This window comes from Pseudorasbora parva, chromosome 22 (genome assembly GCF_024679245.1).
Source record: "Pseudorasbora parva isolate DD20220531a chromosome 22, ASM2467924v1, whole genome shotgun sequence".
Taxonomy (NCBI): domain Eukaryota; kingdom Metazoa; phylum Chordata; class Actinopteri; order Cypriniformes; family Gobionidae; genus Pseudorasbora; species Pseudorasbora parva.
In genome coordinates, this window is record NC_090193.1 from 37,556,040 (window position 1) to 37,580,822 (window position 24,783).

Genomic DNA, 24,783 nt, shown 5'->3' on the forward strand with positions numbered 1-24,783 from the left:
TGTCGTAATTTTGAATTTGTCCATTTTGACTTCATGTGATAATTGAATAATTTGCACTTTTGTGTCATAGTATACACTGTTGTAATTTTGAATTTTTGTCCATTTTGACTTCATGTGATAATTGAATAATTTGCACTTTTGTGTCATAGTATACACTGTCGTAATTTTGAATTTTTGTCCATTTTGACTTCATGTGATAATTGAATAATTTGCACTTTTGTGTCATAGTATACACTGTCGTAATTTTGAATTTTTGTCCATTTTGACTTCATGTGATAATTGAATAAATTGCACTTTTGTGTCATAGTATACACTGTCGTAATTTTGAATTTGTCCATTTTGACTTCATGTGATAATTGAATAATTTGCACTTTTGTGTCATAGTATACACTGTCGTAATTTTGAATTTTTGTCCATTTTGACTTCGTGATAATTGAATAATTTGCACTTTTATGTCATAGTATACACTGTTGTAATTTTGAATTTTTTGTCCATTTTGACTTCGTGATAATTGAATAATTTGCACTTTTGTGTCATAGTATACACTGTCGTAATTTTGAATTTTTGTCCATTTTGACTTTGTGATAATTGAATAAATTGCACTTTTATGTCATAGTATACACTGTCGTAATTTTGAATTTTTTGTCCATTTTGACTTCATGTGATAATTGAATAAATTGCACTTTTGTGTCATAGTATACACTGTTGTAATTTTGAATTTTTGTCCATTTTGACTTCATGTGATAATTGAATAATTTGCACTTTTGTGTCATAGTATACACTGTCGTAATTTTGAATTTTTGTCCATTTTGACTTCGTGATAATTGAATAAATTGCACTTTTATGTCATAGTATACACTGTCGTAATTTTGAAATTGTCCATTTTGACTTCATGTGATAATTGAATAATTTGCACTTTTGTGTCATAGTATACACTGTCGTAATTTTGAATTTGTCCATTTTGTCTTCATGTGATAATTGAATAATTTGCACTTTTGTGTCATAGTATACACTGTCGTAATTTTGAATTTGTCCATTTTGACTTCATGTGATAATTGAATAATTTGCACTTTTGTGTCATAGTATACACTGTCTTAATTTTGAATTTTTGTCCATTTTGACTTCATGTGATAATTGAATAATTTGCACTTTTATGTCATAGTATACACTGTCGTAATTTTGAATTTTTTGTCCATTTTGACTTCATGTGATAATTGAATAAATTGCACTTTTGTGTCATAGTATACACTGTTGTAATTTTGAATTTTTGTCCATTTTGACTTCATGTGATAGTGTATACTATGACACAAAAGTGCAAATTATTCAATTATCACATGAAGTCAAAATGGACAAAAATTCAAAATTACGACAGTGTATACTATGACACAAAAGTGCAATTTATTCAATTATCACATGAAGTCAAAATGGACAAAAATTCAAAATTACAACAGTGTATACTATGACACAAAAGTGCAAATTATTCAATTATCACATGAAGTCAAAATGGACAAATTCAAAATTACGACAGTGTATACTATGACATAAAAGTGCAAATTATTCAATTATCACATGAAGTCAAAATGGACAAAAATTCAAAATTACGACAGTGTATACTATGACACAAAAGTGCAAATTATTCAATTGTCGTAATTTTGAATTTTTGTCCATTTTGACTTCATGTGATAATTGAATAATTTGCACTTTTATGTCATAGTATACACTTTCGTAATTTTGAATTTTTTGTCCATTTTGACTTCATGTGATAATTCAATAATTTGCACTTTTGTGTCATAGTATACACTGTCGTAATTTTGAATTTTTGTCCATTTTGACTTCATGTGATAATTGAATAATTTGCACTTTTATGTCATACTATACACTGTCGTAATTTTGAATTTGTCCATTTTGACTTCATGTGATAATTGAATAATTTGCACATTTATGTCATAGTATACACTGTCGTAATTTTGAATTTTTTGTCCATTTTGACTTCATGTGATAATTGAATAATTTGCACTTTTGTGTCATAGTAAACACTGTCGTAATTTTGAATTTTTTGTCCATTTTGACTTCGTGATAATTGAATAATTTGCACTTTTGTGTCATAGTATACGCTGTCATAATTTTGAATTTTTGTCCATTTTGACTTCATGTGATAATTGAATAATTTGCACTTTTGTGTCATAGTATACACTGTCGTAATTTTGAATTTTTGTCCATTTTGACTTCATGTGATAATTGAATAATTTGCACTTTTGTGTCATAGTATACACTGTCGTAATTTTGAATTTTTTTCCATTTTGACTTCATGTGATAATTGAATAATTTGCACTTTTGTGTCATAGTATACACTGTCGTAATTTTGAATTTTTGTCCATTTTGACTTCATGTGATAATTGAATAAATTGCACTTTTGTGTCATGGTATACACTGTCGTTATTTTGAATTTTTGTCCATTTTGACTTCATGTGATAATTGAATAATTTGCACTTTTGTGTCATAGTATACACTGTCGGAATTTTGAATTTTTGTCCATTTTGACTTCATGTGATAATTGAATAATTTGCACTTTTGTGTCATACTATACACTGTCGTAATTTTGAATTTTTGTCCATTTTGACTTCATGTGATAATTGAATAATTTGCAATTTTGTGTCATAGTATACACTGTCGTAATTTAGAATTTTTGTCCATTTTGACTTCATGTGATAATTGAATAATTTGCACTTTTATGTCATAGTATACACTGTCGTAATTTTGAATTTTTTGTCCATTTTGACTTCATGTGATAATTGAATAATTTGCACTTTTGTGTCATAGTATACACTGTCGTTATTTTGAATATTTGTCCATTTTGACTTTGTGATAATTGAATAATTTGCACTTTTGTGTCATAGTATACACTGTCGTAATTTTGAATTTTTTGTCCATTTTGACTTTGTGATAATTGAATAATTTGCACTTTTGTGTCATAGTATACACTGTCGTAATTTTGAATTTGTCCATTTTGACTTCATGTGATAATTGAATAATTTGCACTTTTGTGTCATAGTATACACTGTCGTAATTTTGAATTTTTGTCCATTTTGACTTCATGTGATAATTGAATAATTTGCACTTTTATGTCATAGTATACACTGTCGTAATTTTGAATTTTTTGTCCATTTTGACTTCATGTGAAAATTGAATAATTTGCACTTTTGTGTCATAGTATACACTGTTGTTATTTTGAATTTTTGTCCATTTTGACTTCATGTGATAATTGAATAAATTGCACTTTTGTGTCATAGTATACACTGTCGTAATTTTGAATTTGTCCATTTTGACTTCATGTGATAATTGAATAATTTGCACTTTTGTGTCATAGTATACACTGTCGTAATTTTGAATTTGTCCATTTTGACTTCATGTGATAATTGAATAATTTGCACTTTTGTGTCATAGTATACACTGTCGTAATTTTGAATTTTTGTCCATTTTGACTTTGTGATAATTGAATAAATTGCACTTTTATGTCATAGTATACACTGTCGTAATTTTGAATTTGTCCATTTTGACTTCATGTGATAATTGAATAATTTGCACTTTTGTGTCATAGTATACACTGTCGTAATTTTGAATTTGTCCATTTTGACTTCATGTGATAATTGAATAATTTGCACTTTTGTGTCATAGTATACACTGTCGTAATTTTGAATTTTTGTCCATTTTGACTTCGTGATAATTGAATAAATTGCACTTTTATGTCATAGTATACACTGTCGTAATTTTGAAATTGTCCATTTTGACTTCATTTGATAATTGAATAATTTGCACTTTTGTGTCATAGTATACACTGTCGTAATTTTGAATTTGTCCATTTTGTCTTCATGTGATAATTGAATAATTTGCACTTTTGTGTCATAGTATACACTGTCGTAATTTTGAATTTTTGTCCATTTTGACTTCATGTGATAATTGAATAATTTGCACTTTTATGTCATAGTATACACTTTCGTAATTTTGAATTTTTTGTCCATTTTGACTTCATGTGATAATTCAATAATTTGCACTTTTGTGTCATAGTATACACTGTCGTAATTTTGAATTTTTGTCCATTTTGACTTCATGTGATAATTGAATAATTTGCACTTTTATGTCATACTATACACTGTCGTAATTTTGAATTTGTCCATTTTGACTTCATGTGATAATTGAATAATTTGCACATTTATGTCATAGTATACACTGTCGTAATTTTGAATTTTTTGTCCATTTTGACTTCATGTGATAATTGAATAATTTGCACTTTTGTGTCATAGTAAACACTGTCGTAATTTTGAATTTTTTGTCCATTTTGACTTCGTGATAATTGAATAATTTGCACTTTTGTGTCATAGTATACGCTGTCATAATTTTGAATTTTTGTCCATTTTGACTTCATGTGATAATTGAATAATTTGCACTTTTGTGTCATAGTGTACACTGTCGTAATTTTGAATTTTTGTCCATTTTGACTTCATGTGATAATTGAATAATTTGCACTTTTGTGTCATAGTATACACTGTCGTAATTTTGAATTTTTTTCCATTTTGACTTCATGTGATAATTGAATAATTTGCACTTTTGTGTCATAGTATACACTGTCGTAATTTTGAATTTTTGTCCATTTTGACTTCATGTGATAATTGAATAATTTGCACTTTTGTGTCATAGTATACACTGTCGTAATTTTGAATTTTTGTCCATTTTGACTTCATGTGATAATTGAATAATTTGCACTTTTGTGTCATAGTATACACTGTCGTTATTTTGAATTTTTGTCCATTTTGACTTCATGTGATAATTGAATAAATTGCACTTTTGTGTCATAGTATACACTGTCGTTATTTTGAATTTTTGTCCATTTTGACTTCATGTGATAATTGAATAAATTGCACTTTTGTGTCATGGTATACACTGTCGTTATTTTGAATTTTTGTCCATTTTGACTTCATGTGATAATTTAATAATATGCACTTTTGTGTCATAGTATACACTGTCGGAATTTTGAATTTTTGTCCATTTTGACTTCATGTGATAATTGAATAATTTGCACTTTTGTGTCATACTATACACTGTCGTAATTTTGAATTTTTGTCCATTTTGACTTCATGTGATAATTGAATAATTTGCAATTTTGTGTCATAGTATACACTGTCGTAATTTAGAATTTTTGTCCATTTTGACTTCATGTGATAATTGAATAATTTGCACTTTTATGTCATAGTATACACTGTCGTAATTTTGAATTTTTTGTCCATTTTGACTTCATGTGATAATTGAATAATTTGCACTTTTGTGTCATAGTATACACTGTCGTTATTTTGAATATTTGTCCATTTTGACTTTGTGATAATTGAATAATTTGCACTTTTGTGTCATAGTATACACTGTCGTAATTTTGAATTTTTTGTCCATTTTGACTTTGTGATAATTGAATAATTTGCACTTTTGTGTCATAGTATACACTGTCGTAATTTTGAATTTGTCCATTTTGACTTCATGTGATAATTGAATAATTTGCACTTTTGTGTCATAGTATACACTGTCGTAATTTTGAATTTGTCCATTTTGACTTCATGTGATAATTGAATAATTTGCACTTTTGTGTCATAGTATACACTGTTGTAATTTTGAATTTTTGTCCATTTTGACTTCATGTGATAATTGAATAATTTGCACTTTTGTGTCATAGTATACACTGTCGTAATTTTGAATTTTTGTCCATTTTGACTTCATGTGATAATTGAATAATTTGCACTTTTGTGTCATAGTATACACTGTCGTAATTTTGAATTTTTGTCCATTTTGACTTCATGTGATAATTGAATAAATTGCACTTTTGTGTCATAGTATACACTGTCGTAATTTTGAATTTGTCCATTTTGACTTCATGTGATAATTGAATAATTTGCACTTTTGTGTCATAGTATACACTGTCGTAATTTTGAATTTTTGTCCATTTTGACTTCGTGATAATTGAATAATTTGCACTTTTATGTCATAGTATACACTGTTGTAATTTTGAATTTTTTGTCCATTTTGACTTCGTGATAATTGAATAATTTGCACTTTTGTGTCATAGTATACACTGTCGTAATTTTGAATTTTTGTCCATTTTGACTTTGTGATAATTGAATAAATTGCACTTTTATGTCATAGTATACACTGTCGTAATTTTGAATTTGTCCATTTTGACTTCATGTGATAATTGAATAATTTGCACTTTTGTGTCATAGTATACACTGTCGTAATTTTGAATTTGTCCATTTTGTCTTCATGTGATAATTGAATAATTTGCACTTTTGTGTCATAGTATACACTGTCGTAATTTTGAATTTGTCCATTTTGACTTCATGTGATAATTGAATAATTTGACTTTTGTGTCATAGTATACACTGTCGTAATTTTGAATTTTTGTCCATTTTGACTTCATGTGATAATTGAATAATTTGCACTTTTATGTCATAGTATACACTGTCGTAATTTTGAATTTTTTGTCCATTTTGACTTCATGTGATAATTGAATAAATTGCACTTTTGTGTCATAGTATACACTGTTGTAATTTTGAATTTTTGTCCATTTTGACTTCATGTGATAATTGAATAATTTGCACTTTTGTGTCATAGTATACACTGTCGTAATTTTGAATTTTTGTCCATTTTGACTTCGTGATAATTGAATAAATTGCACTTTTATGTCATAGTATACACTGTCGTAATTTTGAAATTGTCCATTTTGACTTCATGTGATAATTGAATAATTTGCACTTTTGTGTCATAGTATACACTGTCGTAATTTTGAATTTGTCCATTTTGTCTTCATGTGATAATTGAATAATTTGCACTTTTGTGTCATAGTATACACTGTCGTAATTTTGAATTTGTCCATTTTGACTTCATGTGATAATTGAATAATTTGCACTTTTGTGTCATAGTATACACTGTCTTAATTTTGAATTTTTGTCCATTTTGACTTCATGTGATAATTGAATAATTTGCACTTTTATGTCATAGTATACACTGTCGTAATTTTGAATTTTTTGTCCATTTTGACTTCATGTGATAATTGAATAAATTGCACTTTTGTGTCATAGTATACACTGTTGTAATTTTGAATTTTTGTCCATTTTGACTTCATGTGATAGTGTATACTATGACACAAAAGTGCAAATTATTCAATTATCACGAAGTCAAAATGGACAAAAATTCAAAATTACGACAGTGTATACTATGACACAAAAGTGCAATTTATTCAATTATCACATGAAGTCAAAATGGACAAAAATTCAAAATTACAACAGTGTATACTATGACACAAAAGTGCAAATTATTCAATTATCACATGAAGTCAAAATGGACAAATTCAAAATTACGACAGTGTATACTATGACATAAAAGTGCAAATTATTCAATTATCACATGAAGTCAAAATGGACAAAAATTCAAAATTACGACAGTGTATACTATGACACAAAAGTGCAAATTATTCAATTGTCGTAATTTTGAATTTTTGTCCATTTTGACTTCATGTGATAATTGAATAATTTGCACTTTTATGTCATAGTATACACTTTCGTAATTTTGAATTTTTTGTCCATTTTGACTTCATGTGATAATTCAATAATTTGCACTTTTGTGTCATAGTATACACTGTCGTAATTTTGAATTTTTGTCCATTTTGACTTCATGTGATAATTGAATAATTTGCACTTTTATGTCATACTATACACTGTCGTAATTTTGAATTTGTCCATTTTGACTTCATGTGATAATTGAATAATTTGCACATTTATGTCATAGTATACACTGTCGTAATTTTGAATTTTTTGTCCATTTTGACTTCATGTGATAATTGAATAATTTGCACTTTTGTGTCATAGTAAACACTGTCGTAATTTTGAATTTTTTGTCCATTTTGACTTCGTGATAATTGAATAATTTGCACTTTTGTGTCATAGTATACGCTGTCATAATTTTGAATTTTTGTCCATTTTGACTTCGTGATAATTGAATAATTTGCACTTTTGTGTCATAGTATACACTGTCGTAATTTTGAATTTTTGTCCATTTTGACTTCATGTGATAATTGAATAATTTGCACTTTTGTGTCATAGTATACACTGTCGTAATTTTGAATTTTTTTCCATTTTGACTTCATGTGATAATTGAATAATTTGCACTTTTGTGTCATAGTATACACTGTCGTAATTTTGAATTTTTGTCCATTTTGACTTCATGTGATAATTGAATAATTTGCACTTTTGTGTCATAGTATACACTGTCGTAATTTTGAATTTTTGTCCATTTTGACTTCATGTGATAATTGAATAATTTGCACTTTTGTGTCATAGTATACACTGTCGTTATTTTGAATTTTTGTCCATTTTGACTTCATGTGATAATTGAATAAATTGCACTTTTGTGTCATAGTATACACTGTCGTTATTTTGAATTTTTGTCCATTTTGACTTCATGTGATAATTGAATAAATTGCACTTTTGTGTCATGGTATACACTGTCGTTATTTTGAATTTTTGTCCATTTTGACTTCATGTGATAATTGAATAATTTGCACTTTTGTGTCATAGTATACACTGTCGGAATTTTGAATTTTTGTCCATTTTGACTTCATGTGATAATTGAATAATTTGCACTTTTGTGTCATACTATACACTGTCGTAATTTTGAATTTTTGTCCATTTTGACTTCATGTGATAATTGAATAATTTGCAATTTTGTGTCATAGTATACACTGTCGTAATTTAGAATTTTTGTCCATTTTGACTTCATGTGATAATTGAATAATTTGCACTTTTATGTCATAGTATACACTGTCGTAATTTTGAATTTTTTGTCCATTTTGACTTCATGTGATAATTGAATAATTTGCACTTTTGTGTCATAGTATACACTGTCGTTATTTTGAATATTTGTCCATTTTGACTTTGTGATAATTGAATAATTTGCACTTTTGTGTCATAGTATACACTGTCGTAATTTTGAATTTTTTGTCCATTTTGACTTTGTGATAATTGAATAATTTGCACTTTTGTGTCATAGTATACACTGTCGTAATTTTGAATTTGTCCATTTTGACTTCATGTGATAATTGAATAATTTGCACTTTTGTGTCATAGTATACACTGTCGTAATTTTGAATTTTTGTCCATTTTGACTTCATGTGATAATTGAATAATTTGCACTTTTATGTCATAGTATACACTGTCGTAATTTTGAATTTTTTGTCCATTTTGACTTCATGTGAAAATTGAATAATTTGCACTTTTGTGTCATAGTATACACTGTTGTTATTTTGAATTTTTGTCCATTTTGACTTCATGTGATAATTGAATAAATTGCACTTTTGTGTCATAGTATACACTGTCGTAATTTTGAATTTGTCCATTTTGACTTCATGTGATAATTGAATAATTTGCACTTTTGTGTCATAGTATACACTGTCGTAATTTTGAATTTGTCCATTTTGACTTCATGTGATAATTGAATAATTTGCACTTTTGTGTCATAGTATACACTGTCGTAATTTAGAATTTTTGTCCATTTTGACTTCATGTGATAATTGAATAATTTGCACTTTTATGTCATAGTATACACTGTCGTAATTTTGAATTTTTGTCCATTTTGACTTCATGTGATAATTGAATAATTTGCACTTTTATGTCATAGTATACACTGTCGTAATTTTGAATTTTTTGTCCATTTTGACTTCGTGATAATTGAATAATTTGCACTTTTGTGTCATAGTAAACACTGTCGTAATTTTGAATTTTTTGTCCATTTTGACTTCGTGATAACTGAATAATTTGGACTTTTGTTTCATAGTATACGCTGTCATAATTTTGAATTTTTGTCCATTTTGACTTTGTGATAATTGAATAATTTGCACTTTTGTTTCATAGTATACGCTGTCATAATTTTGAATTTTTGTCCATTTTGACTTCATGTGATAATTGAACAATTTGCACTTTTGTTTCATAGTATACGCTGTCATAATTTTGAATTTTTGTCCATTTTGACATCGTGATAATTGAATAATTTGCACTTTTGTGTCATAGTATACACTGTCGTAATTTTGAATTTTTTGTCCATTTTGACTTCATGTGATAATTTAATAATTTGCACTTTTGTGTCATAGTATACACTGTCGTTATTTTGAATATTTGTCCATTTTGACTTTGTGATAATTGAATAATTTGCACTTTTGTGTCATAGTATACACTGTCGTAATTTTGAATTTTTTGTCCATTTTGACTTTGTGATAATTGAATAATTTGCACTTTTGTGTCATAGTATACACTGTCGTAATTTTGAATTTGTCCATTTTGACTTCATGTGATAATTGAATAATTTGCACTTTTGTGTCATAGTATACACTGTCGTAATTTTGAATTTTTGTCCATTTTGACTTCATGTGATAATTGAATAATTTGCACTTTTATGTCATAGTATACACTGTCGTAATTTTGAATTTTTTGTCCATTTTGACTTCATGTGAAAATTGAATAATTTGCACTTTTGTGTCATAGTATACACTGTTGTTATTTTGAATTTTTGTCCATTTTGACTTCATGTGATAATTGAATAAATTGCACTTTTGTGTCATAGTATACACTGTCGTAATTTTGAATTTGTCCATTTTGACTTCATGTGATAATTGAATAATTTGCACTTTTGTGTCATAGTATACACTGTCGTAATTTTGAATTTGTCCATTTTGACTTCATGTGATAATTGAATAATTTGCACTTTTGTGTCATAGTATACACTGTCGTAATTTAGAATTTTTGTCCATTTTGATTTCATGTGATAATTGAATAATTTGCACTTTTATGTCATAGTATACACTGTCGTAATTTTGAATTTTTGTCCATTTTGACTTCATGTGATAATTGAATAATTTGCACTTTTATGTCATAGTATACACTGTCGTAATTTTGAATTTTTTGTCCATTTTGACTTCGTGATAATTGAATAATTTGCACTTTTGTGTCATAGTAAACACTGTCGTAATTTTGAATTTTTTGTCCATTTTGACTTCGTGATAACTGAATAATTTGGACTTTTGTTTCATAGTATACGCTGTCATAATTTTGAATTTTTGTCCATTTTGACTTTGTGATAATTGAATAATTTGCACTTTTGTTTCATAGTATACGCTGTCATAATTTTGAATTTTTGTCCATTTTGACTTCATGTGATAATTGAATAATTTGCACTTTTGTTTCATAGTATACGCTGTCATAATTTTGAATTTTTGTCCATTTTGACATCGTGATAATTGAATAATTTGCACTTTTGTGTCATAGTATACATTGTCGTAATTTTGAATTTTTGTCCATTTTGACTTCATGTGATAATTGAATAATTTGCACTTTTATGTCATTGTATACACTGTCGTAATTTTGAATTTTTGTCCATTTTGACTTCATGTGATAATTGAATAATTTGCACTTTTATGTCATAGTATACACTGTCGTAATTTTGAATTTTTTGTCCATTTTGACTTCATGTGAAAATTGAATAATTTGCACTTTTGTGTCATAGTATACACTGTCGTTATTTTGAATTTTTGTCCATTTTGACTTCATGTGATAATTGAATAAATTACACTTTTGTGTCATAGTATACACTGTCGTAATTTTGAATTTGTCCATTTTGACTTCGTGATAATTGAATAATTTGCACTTTTGTGTCATAGTAAACACTGTCGTAATTTTGAATTTTTTGTCCATTTTGACTTCGTGATAACTGAATAATTTGGACTTTTGTGTCATAGTATACACTGTCGTAAATTTGAATTTTTGTCCATTTTGACTTCGTGATAATTGAATAATTTGCACTTTTGTTTCATAGTATACGCTGTCATAATTTTGAATTTTTGTCAATTTTGACTTCATGTGATAATTGAATAATTTGCACTTTTGTTTCATAGTATACGCTGTCATAATTTTGAATTTTTGTCCATTTTGACTTCATGTGATAATTGAATAATTTGCACTTTTGTTTCATAGTATACGCTGTCATAATTTTGAATTTTTGTCCATTTTGACTTCGTGATAATTGAATAATTTGCACTTTTGTGTCATAGTATACACTGTCGTAATTTTGAATTTTTTGTCCATTTTGACTTTGTGATAATTGAATAAATTGCACTTTTGTGTCATAGTATACACTGTCGTAATTTTGAATTTTTGTCCATTTTGACTTCATGTGATAATTGAATAATTTGCACTTTTGTGTCACTGTCGTAATTTTGAATTTTTGTCCATTTTGACTCCATGTGATAATTTAATAAATTGAACTTTTGTGTCAGTGTACACTGCCGTTATTTTGAATTTTTGTCCATTTTGACTTCATGTGATAATTGAATAAATTGCACTTTTGTGTCATAGTATACACTGTCGTAATTTTGAATTTTTGTCCATTTTGACTTCGTGATAATTGAATAATTTGCACTTTTGTGTCATAGTATACACTGTCGTAATTTTGAATTTTTGTCCATTTTGACTTCATGTGATAATTGAATAAATTGCACTTTTGTGTCATAGTATACACTGTCGTAATTTTGAATTTTTGTCCATTTTGACTTCGTGATAATTGAATAATTTGCACTTTTGTGTCATAGTATACACTGTCGTAATTTTGAATTTTTGTCCATTTTGACTTCATGTGATAATTGAATAATTTGCATTTTTGTCATAGTATACACTGTCGTAATTTTGAATTTTTGTCCATTTTGACTTCATGTGATAATTGAATAAATTGCACTTTTGTGTCACTGTCGTAATTTTGAATTTTTGTCCATTTTGACTCCATGTGATAATTTAATAAACTGCACTTTTGTGTCAGTGTACACTACCGTTATTTTGAATTTTTGTCCATTTTGACTTCATGTGATAAGTGAATAAATTGCACTTTTGTGTCATAGTATACACTGTCGTAATTTTGAATTTTTGTCCATTTTGACTTCGTGATAATTGAATAATTTGCACTTTTATGTCATAGTATACACTGTCGTTATTTTGAATTTTTGTCCATTTTGACTTCATGTGATAATTGAATAAATTGCACTTTTGTGTCATAGTATACACTGTCGTAATTTTGAATTTGTCCATTTTGACTTCATGTGATAATTTAATAATTTGCACTTTTGTGTCATAGTATACACTGTCGTAATTTTGAATTTGTCCATTTTGACTTCATGTGATAATTTAATAATTTGCACTTTTGTGTCATAGTATACACTGTCGTAATTTAGAATTTTTGTCCATTTTGACTTCATGTGAAAATTGAATAATTTGCACTTTTGTGTCATAGTATACACTGTTGTTATTTTGAATTTTTGTCCATTTTGACTTCATGTGATAATTGAATAATTTGCACTTTTATGTCATAGTATACACTGTCGTAATTTTGAATTTTTGTCCATTTTGCCTTCATGTGATAATTAAATAATTTGCACTTTTATGTCATAGTATACACTGTCGTAATTTTGAATTTTTGTCCATTTTAATTCCATGTGATAATTTAATAAATTGCACTTTTGTGTCAGTGTACACTGTCGTAATTTTGAATTTTTGTCCATTTTGACTTCATGTGATAATTGAATAAATTGCACTTTTGTGTCATAGTATACACTGTCGTAATTTTGAATTTGTCCATTTTGACTTCATGTGATAATTGAATAATTTGCACTTTTGTGTCATAGTATACACTGTCGTAATTTTGAATTTTTGTCCATTTTGACTTCGTGATAATTGAATACTTTGCACTTTTGTGTCATAGTATACACTGTCGTAATTTTGAATTTTTTGTCCATTTTCACTTCGTGATAATTGAATAATTTGCACTTTTGTGTCATAGTATACACTGTCGTAATTTTGAATTTTTTGTCCATTTTGACTTCATGTGATAATTTAATAATTTGCACTTTTGTGTCATAGTATACACTGTCGTTATTTTGAATTTTTGTCCATTTTGACTTTGTGATAATTGAATAATTTGCACTTTTGTGTCATAGTATACACTGTCGTAATTTTGAATTTTTTGTCCATTTTGACTTCATGTGATAATTTAATAATTTGCACTTTTGTGTCATAGTATACACTGTCGTAATTTTGAATTTTTTGTCCATTTTGACTTTGTGATAATTGAATAATTTGCACTTTTGTGTCATAGTATACACTGTCGTAATTTTGAATTTTTTGTCCATTTTGACTTCATGTGATAATTTAATAATTTGCACTTTTGTGTCATAGTATACACTGTCGTAATTTTGAATTTTTGTCCATTTTGACTTCATGTGATAATTGAATAATTTGCACTTTTATGTCATAGTATACACTGTCGTAATTTTGAATTTTTTGTCCATTTTGACTTCATGTGAAAATTGAATAATTTGCACTTTTGTGTCATAGTATACACTGTTGTTATTTTGAATTTTTGTCCATTTTGACTTCATGTGATAATTGAATAAATTGCACTTTTGTGTCATAGTATACACTGTCGTAATTTTGAATTTGTCCATTTTGACTTCATGTGATAATTGAATAATTTGCACTTTTGTGTCATAGTATACACTGTCATAATTTTGAATTTTTGTCCATTTTGACTTTGTGATAATTGAATAATTTGCACTTTTGTGTCATAGTATACACTGTCGTAATTTTGAATTCCATCCATCCATCATCTTCCGCTTATCCGGGGCCGGGTCGCGGGGGCAACAGTCTAAGCAGAGACGCCCAGACTTCCTTCTCTCTGGCCACTTCCTCCAGCTCCTCCGGGGGTACCCCGAGGCGTTCCCAGGCCAGCCTGGAGACATAATCCCTCCAGCGTGTCCTGGGTCTTCCCCGGGGCCTCCTCCCGGTGGGACATGCCCAGAACACCTCCCTGGGAAGGCGTCCAGGTGGCATCCGAAATAGATGCCCGAGCCACCTCAGCTGGCTCCTCTCGATGTGAAGGAACAATGGCTCTACTCTGAGCTCTGCCCGAGTGACCGAGCTTCTCACCCTATCTCTAAGGGAGCGCCCAGCCACCCTGTGGAGAAAGCTCATTTCAGCCGCCTGTATCCGGGATCTTGTCCTTTCGGTCATGACCCACAGCTCATGACCATAGGTGAGAGTAGGAACGTAGATTGACCGGGAAATCGAGAGCTTCGCCTTACGGCTCAGCTCCTTCTTCACCACGACAGACCGGTTCAACGCCCGCATTACTGCAGATGCTGCACCGATCCATCTGTCAATCTCCCGTTCCATCCTTCCCTCACTCGTGAACAAGACCCCAAGATACTTAAACTCCTCCACTTGAGGCAAGAACTCTCCACCAACCTGAAGTGAGCAAGCTACCCTTTTCCGACTGAGAACCATGGCCTCGGACTTGGAGGTGCTGATTCTCATCCCAGCCGCTTCACACTCGGCTGCAAACCGTCCCAGTGCATGTTGAAGGTCCCGGTCTGAGGTTGCCAACACGACAACATCATCTGCAAAGAGCAGTGATGAAATCGCGTGGTCCCCAAACCGGACACTCTCCGGCCCTTGGCTGCGTCTAGAAATTCTGTCCATAAAAATTATGAACAGAACCGGTGACAAAGGGCAGCCCTGCCGGAGACCAACATGCACCGGGAACAAATTTGACCTACTGCCGGCAATGCGAACCAAGCTCCTGCTCTGGTGGTAAAGGGACCGTACTGCCCTAAACAAGGGGCCCTGGACCCCATACTCCCAGAGCACCCCCCACAGGGTGCCACGAGGAACACGGTCGAAAGCCTTCTCCAAATCCACAAAGCACATGTGGACTGGTTGGGCAAACTCCCATGAACCCTCCAGCACCCTGTGAAGGATATAGAGCTGGTCCAGCGTTCCACGACCGGGACGAAAACCACACTGCTCCTCTTGAATCCGAGGTTCCACTATCGGCCGAATTCTCCTCTCCAGTACCCTGGCATAGACTTTCCCAGGGAGGCTGAGAAGTGTGATCGCCCTGTAGTTGGAACACACTCTCCGGTCCCCCTTCTTGAAAAGAGGGACCACCACCCCGGTCTGCCAGTCCATAGGCACTGTCCCCAACCGCCACGCGATGCTGCAGAGGCGCGTCAGCCAAGACAGCCCCACAACATCCAGAGACTTAAGGTACTCAGGGCGAATCTCATCCACCCCCGGCACCTTGCCACCAAGGAGCTTATTTACTACCTCGATGACTTCAGCCCGGGTGATGGACGAGTCCCCCTCCGAGCCCTCAGCCTCTGCTTCCTCAAAAGAAGACGTGTCGGTGGGATTGAGGAGATCCTCGAAGTATTCCTTCCACCGTCCAACAATATCCCCAGTTGAGGTCAGCAGCTGCCCATCTCCACTGTAGACAGTGTTGGTAGGGCACCGCTTCCCCCTCCTGAGGCGTCGAACGGTTTGCCAGAATCTCTTCGAGGCCAACCGATAGTCTTTCTCCATGGCCTCACCGAACTCCTCCCAGGCCCGAGTTTTTGCCTCCACCACAACCCGGGCTGCTGTCCGCTTGGCCTGCCGGTACCTGTCCGCTGCCTCAGGAGCCCCACAAGCCAGCCAGGCCTGATAGGACTCCTTCTTCAGCTTGACGGCATTCCTTACTTCCGGTGTCCACCACCGGGTTCGGGGATTACCGCCTCGACAGGCACCGGAGACCGTACGGCCACAGCTCCGAGCTGCCGTGTCGACAATGGAGGTGGAGAACATGGTCCATTCGGACTCAATATCTCCAGACTCCCTCGGGATCTGGTCGAAGCTCTGCCGGAGGTGGGAGTTGAAGATCTCTCTGACGGGGGGTTCAGCCAAACGTTCCCAACAGACCCTCACAGTACGTTCCTTCCCCGCCAATGAGGTGACATTCCACGTCCCTAGAGCCAGTTTCCGTGTCCAGAGATCGGGTCGTCGGGGGCCTCGCCTTCGACTGTCGCCCGATCCACTATGCACCGGCCCCTTATGATCCCTCCTGCAGGTGGTGAGCCCACAGGAGGGCGGCCCCACGTCGCTCTTTCGGGCTGAGCCCGGCCGGGCCCCATGGGGGAAGGCCCGGCCACCAAGCGCTCGCATACGAGCCCCAACCCCAGGCCTGGCTCCAGAGTGGGGCCCCGGCTGCGCCATGCCGGGCGACGTCTCGGCCCTTGTTTTTAACCTATAATACCATAATGGGCTGAACTGCTCTTAGTCTGACCCGTCACCAAGGACCTGTTTGCCTTGGGAGGCCCTACCAGGGGCATAAAGCCCCGGACAACATAGCTCCTAGGATCATTCAGGTACTCAAACCCCTCCACCACGATAAGGTGACAGTTCAAAGAGTTCAAAGAAAAATTCATTTAGAATTTTTGTCCCTTTTGAATTCATGTGATAATTGAATAATTTGCACTTTAGTGTCATAGTAAACACTGTTGTAATTTTGAATTTTTGTCCATTTTGACTTCATATGATAATTGAATAATTTGCACTTTTGTGTCATAGTATACACTGTCGTAATTTTGAATTTTTGTCCATTTTGACTTTGTGATAATTGAATAATTTGCACTTTTGTGTCATAGTATACACTGTCGTAATTTTGAATTTTTGTCCATTTTGACTTCATGTGATAATTGAATAATTTGCACTTTTGTGTCATAGTATACACTGTCGTAATTTTGAATTTTTGTCCATTTTGACTTCATGTGATAATTGAATAATTTGCACTTTTGTGTCATAGTATACACTGTCGTAATTTTGAATTTTTGTCCATTTTGACTTCATGTGATAATTGAATAATTTGCACTTTTGTGTCATAGTATACACTGTCGTAATTTTGAATTTTTGTCCATTTTGACTTCATGTGATAATTGAATAATTTGCACTTTTGTGTCATAGTATACACTGTGGTAACTTTGAATTTTTTGTCCATTTTGACTTCATGTGATTATTGAATAATTTGCACTTTTGTGTCATAGTATACACTGTCGTAATTTTGAATTTTTTGTCCATTTTGACTTCATGTGATAATTGAATAAGTTGCACTTTTATGTCATAGTATACACTGTCGTAATTTTGAATTTTTTGTCCATTTTGACTTCGTGATAATTTAATAAATTGCACTTTTGTGTCATAGTATACACTGTCGTAATTTTGAATTTTTGTCCATTTTGAATGCATGTGATAATTGAATAATTTGCACTTTTGTGTCATAGTAAACACTGTTGTAATTTTGAATTTTTGTCCATTTTGACTTCATGTGATAATTGAATAATTTGCACTTTTGTGTCATAGTAAACACTGTTGTAATTTTGAATTTTTGTCCATTTTGACTTCATGTGATAATTGAATAATTTGCACTTTTGTGTCAAAATAAACACTGTCGTAATTTTGAATTTTTGTCCATTTTGACTTCATGTGATAATTGAATAATTTGCACTTTTGTGTCAGTATACACTGTCGTAATTTTGAATTTTTGTCCATTTTGACTTCATGTGATAATTGAATAATTTGCACTTTTATGTCATAGTATACACTGTCGTAATTTTGAATTTTTGTCCATTTTGACTTCATGTGATAATTGAATAATTTGCACTTTTATGTCATAGTATACACTGTCAGCAACTAGCCTAGAAATCTAGACGCACCCTAGCGGCAGCAAATTTAATCTGCCTGCAAGTGTCGTCTAGGAACTCTCAATACCCTTCTGAGCTGTAATCGCCTCACTCTGGACGGGCCAATCACATCGTGTATAGAGTCGGTGGGTGGGGCCATAATGACGACAGCCGAGTTGCGTTTGCGTGCTTCTAGTAAACACAGAAACTGGCGAACGGCGGTCTTTCGAATCAGCTCTGACCGCGACTCTGGAAGACTTGGAGTTATCGTCTATTGCGGTCTCAAAACTCTGGCCAGTTGATAATACTTAGAATATCTAAATCAACTGCAGGCGGTCGATCTTTTTCCTATTTAGCTCCTAAACTCTGGAATAGTCTTCCTAGCATTGTTCGGGAAGCAGACACACTCTGTCAGTTTAAATCTAGACTAAAAACACATCTCTTTACTATGGCATACACATAGAACATTTTTACCTTTCATTATTCAGATCAATTGACTGATTGTTAGGCTGCATTAACTAGGTCAGCCGGAACCGGGAACACTTCCCATAACACCTGATGTACTCGTTACATCATAAAAAGAGTGGCATCTACGCTAATGTTAGTCTCTCTTTTTATCCCGAGGTTTATCCCGGATCTGGGCCCTGTCCGGATCGGATGGTGGACCTGCCTGGACATGACCAACGCATACTGGAGTGTCTGCTGAGCCGTGTCAAATGGTGTCTCCTCCGAATTTTCCTCACTGGCACGACATGCTCAAAACCCGTCTTCGGCGCTATAATTCCGATCTTTCATGTATTCATACTCTTGTGTAATCGACGCCCCATCCTAAATAAATCTGTCTCTTCCGTGATACCATGAAATTTTGAATATTCCAATGTAATATATTCCAATGTAATATGATTTCCGACCTGTAAGGTTGCCAGAATAATAATCTTACACGGTGTGTTAATAGGCCAGAGGAGAACTGGCACCCCGACTGAGTCTGGTTTCTCCCAAGGTTTATTTTTCTCCATCATGCCCCGATGGAGTTTTGGTTCCTTGCCACTGTCGCCTTTGGCTTGGCTTGCTCAGTTGGGGACACTAAAATTATGATCTAAGTTATTCAACTTATTATACAAATAAAATGTATGAATTAGGTCTTATTTAATTCTATAAACTATAATACTGATCTGCCAACATTGTCGCTATATGATAAATTAAAATAAGCTGATAACATCACTGTTTTCTCCAGTACGACTGTACAGCCAAATCTAATTTTGTCACAATATTATCCTGTTTGACACTGTGAAGCTGCTTTGACACAATCGTGATTGTAAAAGCGCTATATAAATAAAGTTGATTGATTGATTGATTGATTGATTGATTAAGCTTTTCTCTGAGAAAAGAACGGCACTGAAGTCATTCTTAAAAAGGGAAGATGTGTTCGGAGTTTAGCCGACCGGATACGGTGAATGTTTAATCTTTCAACAAGCTCTGCTTCACCTTCGTTGCTCTGGTTGGTTGTAGCGCTATCCTATCGCGTGCAGAGGGAATTTGAAAGACAACCGTTTATCCGCCCCTCGGATTGAGCTGTCAATGGTGAGTTTCCAGACCAAACATCTTTATGTGGGTCTGGCTTGTCAGGCTAGCTGACAACAGCAGAAGAGCCAAACGTACAACCACACTAGGGCTGTTTCGAATGCCATTTTTTGAGCTTCAAAGCTTAGGTGGCAATCAATATCGAATATTCGAAGCTTCGGTGGGTGGGGCTAAATATATAATAATAGTGTCGGTTTGCATTTGTATCATCTTTCACGACTTCACGTTTCACTCTTCGGCATCGTAAATGTGTTGCGGCAGACCCAGTGGAGTGCAGTGTTGCATTTGGTGCAATATGATCAGGTGGCACACATTCTTTAAATTTTAATAATCTTTTAAATAGAACAGTTTCCGGTACGCATTACACGGGCAGGTTTATGCTCCGAAAACGGACAGTGCACAAGTGATACAAAACACAGTGTAGTAGTCTGGCTCCATTATCTTCATTAATTTTCTGAAGCCTTCGCCTTCAACTACATTAACGGGCCTCATATCCATAGCGACAAACTCTACTATGGCATCTGTTATCTCTCTCTTTCTTTTCTCTGTTAACGGTTTTCGGAATTCCAGAATCTGCTGTGAAGGTTTGGGTTTTGTTGAGCATGTTGATGGCTGCGATACCGGTGGATGTACCTATAAACAAATTATTATTAGCCTGTGCTGCTGTATGTTTTTAAATAGTGTCGTATTTGCAATTAGCCTATTTATCATAGCAAATTAAGCGCATAAAAGCAGTTTTTTTTTTTTTTTTGCCGCGTGCTACTTACAGAACTCAGGTGATTTTTCAAACTTGTGGTAGGCCAGTTTCAAATCGCATATTTGACACACTACCTTTGTCTTGTCATCCTCACTTAATTTAAAGTGCTCCCAAACAGCTGAGGTCTTGGGCATTTTGTACCTATTCAGTATGAGATGAAATAAATCACTACGTTTTTCAACGGGTGGTTCAAGCATGAGTGAGAATGAGTCCGCGACGGAAGTCACGTGTAAAAAAAAAAAAAAAAGAATATTCGAATCTCAAAACTGAAAATCGAATGCCACCTCACCGAACGAATATTCGAATATTCGATTATTCTAGTACAGCCCTAAACCACACTGAACAAACTAATCAATATAGTAAACAACATGATAAAAATGACTAATTTCCATGTTTTTGCCACAAAATTACATTCTATCTATCTATCTATCTATCTATCTATCTATCTATCTATCTATCTATCTATCTATCTATCTATCTATCTATCTATCTATCTATCTATCTATCTATCTATCTATCTCTCTATCTCTCTATCTCTCTATCTCTCTATCTCTCTATCAATCTAACTTGCACACACTAAGATGAAAAACACAACAACAACACAGTACAACGACAAACTCACTTAAAAAGGCGCTTTTACATTACATTTCCAAATCTTCTGCAATCACCTCAGTCAGCTCCTCACTCTCTGATGAATGAGATCCGACTCCTGCTGCGGATCATGCTTTATTAAGCAGACACGTTCAGTTTTTATATGTAGTGTCTGTTCCTAAATTATAAAAAAAAAAAAAAAAAATCTAATGGACAGTGGGGTGGTGGGCAAGTGATGTTACCACTGTGGAGTCTGACTACCGGCAACACTATCGGCGCAAGTTGTGGCTCTTTCGGAGAAACTCACTCTCATTACAAACGATTCCCGTCCATCCGTCAGGACAGTCACATCCGTTGGTGTGTTTGTTACACACTCCTCCGTTTGCACAGTCCTCACACGACAGACTGCAGTCCAAGCCGAACGAGCCGTTCAGACATACTGCATCAAAAAGGAATATTGCATTATGATAAATATTATCCAACACTATGTAAAACCCCAGCAGTGGTACAGAACCCAGTCAGGAGGTTTCTCACTAAATTTCTCAGTTAGGGTGCTCTCTGCGCGCAGTTCTCCGGTGTCGTCCTCATAGTCGTCGTATCGCTCCAGGATCGGCTCATAGTCCTGCAGGATGGTGAGCTGAGGTCGAGGTTTCTCCACCTTCTGACCGCTGCTCAACGCCTCCACCGACTCCTTCAGTACTGACACACACACACACACACAAACACACACTTAGTTTAATTAAACATTAAATCAATTAAATGCTCCATGGACCTAAATTACATTATCATACATTGCATTGCATAAACTATACTTGGTGGAAAATTTAAATTTTTGACTTAAAATCCTGAATATTGCCATCAAACTGTCATCTATGTTGAAATGCCTAACAGATGTCCAGGAATAAAGATCTCATCATGGCCTTGATCAACCTTTAAGTCACTGCAACATGCCATAACCATCACAGAATATTCTTGATTGCACTAAATTATGTTTTTACATGAAATCAGTAACACAATGAGTCGGTTTACACATTACTGGGACACACCTTTACTAAACATACTAAAGAAGTTAGAAAGGATTTTTTAGAAACACACTAAATGAATCGGGTAAAAGTAATGCAAAACTATTTAAAAATAAGTCTACAATAAGTATAATATAATTCATATAAAATATATTAATTATATTAGTAATATAATATAATTAATATAATATAATATAATATAATATAATATAATATAATATAATATAATATAATATAATATAATATAATATAATATAATATAATATAATATAATATAATATAATATAATACAATATAATATATATGGCGTACAGGTCTGGGCCTTTATTAATTTTAACGCATTATTTTTTACATAATAATTGCACCAAATTAAATTGCAATATCGACAGCCCTTTTTCTAATACTATTAACTATTTACTTATTAGCATGCATATTACTAGGATATTGGCTGTGTATTAGTACATATTACGCACATATTAATGCCTTATTCTGCATGACCTTATTCTACATCCCTTAATCTGACCCAATACCTAAACTTAACAACTACCTTACTAACTATTATTAAGCAGTAATTAGGAGTCATAGTAATAGTACAGATCCTATAATATGGGTTCTGAGAAATATAAATCTATAAAATAATAAATAATTAATTGTCTTTTAAAACTAGAATGAATTCTTTAAAATAATTCGGTAACACTTTAGTATGGCGAACACATATTCACTATTAACTACAACTTTTGCCTCAATAAACTCCTAATTTACTGCTTATTAATAGTTAGTAAGGTAGTTTTTTTAGCATTTAAGTTTAGGTGTTGGGTCGGATTAAGGGATGTAGAATAAGGTCATCCAGAATAAGGCATTGATATGTGCTTTATAAGTACTAATAAACAGCCAATATCCTAGTAATATGCATGCTAATAAGCAACTAGTTAATAGTTAATAACTGAACCCCTAAAGCTACACTGTGTAACTTTTTTAGTTTATTCTTAGCTAAAAACACTTTGTTCTTTCAAAAATATATGTGCTCAATAATGTATATTTACTTCTTTCAAGTAAGTTTATAATATGCCATTGAAAATACATACGGGTGAGGGGTTCGAATGCCGGTCGCCATGTTGCCCCTCCATCTTGAAAGTACATTAGCCAAAGAGGGACATACCCGTAAATTCAAGCTTCGCTTTTCGCGTTTTAACACTTGATGGCTCTCATGAATGAGGTCGAACTGGAATCAATGTTAATCTTGGACTAAAGCGGCCACCGTAGGAGTTTCCCAATTCCCAACGAAATCGGAATTGAGAGGAACAGAAACTATTTATTCACTGGATGGTCATATACCTTTACACCGCTAGATGGGGGAAAATATCACACAGTGGAGCTTTAAAATAAAAGTATTACAAATAATTGTAGCCCAGTTATCTGTGCAGTAGGTTATGTTTTGGTCAATTACCTCAGCATTCATTTATGGTTCTGTATTGGAAATGATTATGAAAAGGACACTGAAAACTCACATATACAGGAGTGTCTGTCTTCATGGAGGCGATACCCGCGTCTACAGGAGCACTGGAAGGAGCCAGCGCTGTTCTGACACGTGTGATCACATCCTCCGCTGGCCGCCAAACACTCATCTATATCTGTGATCAGACACTTCACTGAGCATATTTCTCATATTTACACACTTTAGGCACTCCAGCAGATGTGTGTAAAGTATGTTTATACAAACTGAAACCAGAGGTGGACAGTAACTAAGTACATTTACTTGAGTACCGTACTTAAGTACACTTTTTCAGTATCTGTACTTTTCTTGAGTATTATTTTTTCAGGAAACTTATGACTTTAACTTCACTACATTTAAAAGACAAATATCATACTTTTTACTCCACTACTATTCTAGCAAGGTCCTCAAAGTCGAAAGTCGTTTCTGTAGCAGCTTTGAAAGTCAGCGGATGATTATTTTTTTTCTTCTTTAAAAGGTGTTTGGGTTTTTGCAGAAAGCCAATCAGGAATCACTCTTGTAAAGTCACGTGAAGTTCAGTGATTTCCCAGCATTTTTTGAACAATGATTTATAGTTTATAGCAAAATTGAAGACGACGGATGTCAAAATGCTCATTTTGTTGAGTATTCACATAAACAAAGTTGATTATGTCTTAAGTGAAGGTGAAAAGTGTGAGAATATCAGATGTGTATCAGTGTATTGGATCCGTGCATTCGGCCT

General features: G+C 33.3%; 1 protein-coding gene across 4 annotated transcripts in view; it reads right to left on the minus strand.

Moving 5' to 3' along the window:
- Window positions 1-24,783, minus strand: part of megf6b (multiple EGF-like-domains 6b) — a 161,057-nt gene that overhangs the window by 71,898 nt on the left and 64,376 nt on the right. For all 4 annotated transcript variants that reach the window (XM_067431036.1, XM_067431034.1, XM_067431035.1 and 1 more), the window contains 3 exons: window positions 24,079-24,201; window positions 22,083-22,247; window positions 21,856-21,987 (listed from right to left, as the gene is read on the minus strand). In XM_067431036.1, coding sequence (XP_067287137.1) covers window positions 21,856-21,987; window positions 22,083-22,247; window positions 24,079-24,201 — 420 coding nt within the window. The remainder of the gene's footprint in view (window positions 1-21,855; window positions 21,988-22,082; window positions 22,248-24,078; window positions 24,202-24,783) is intronic.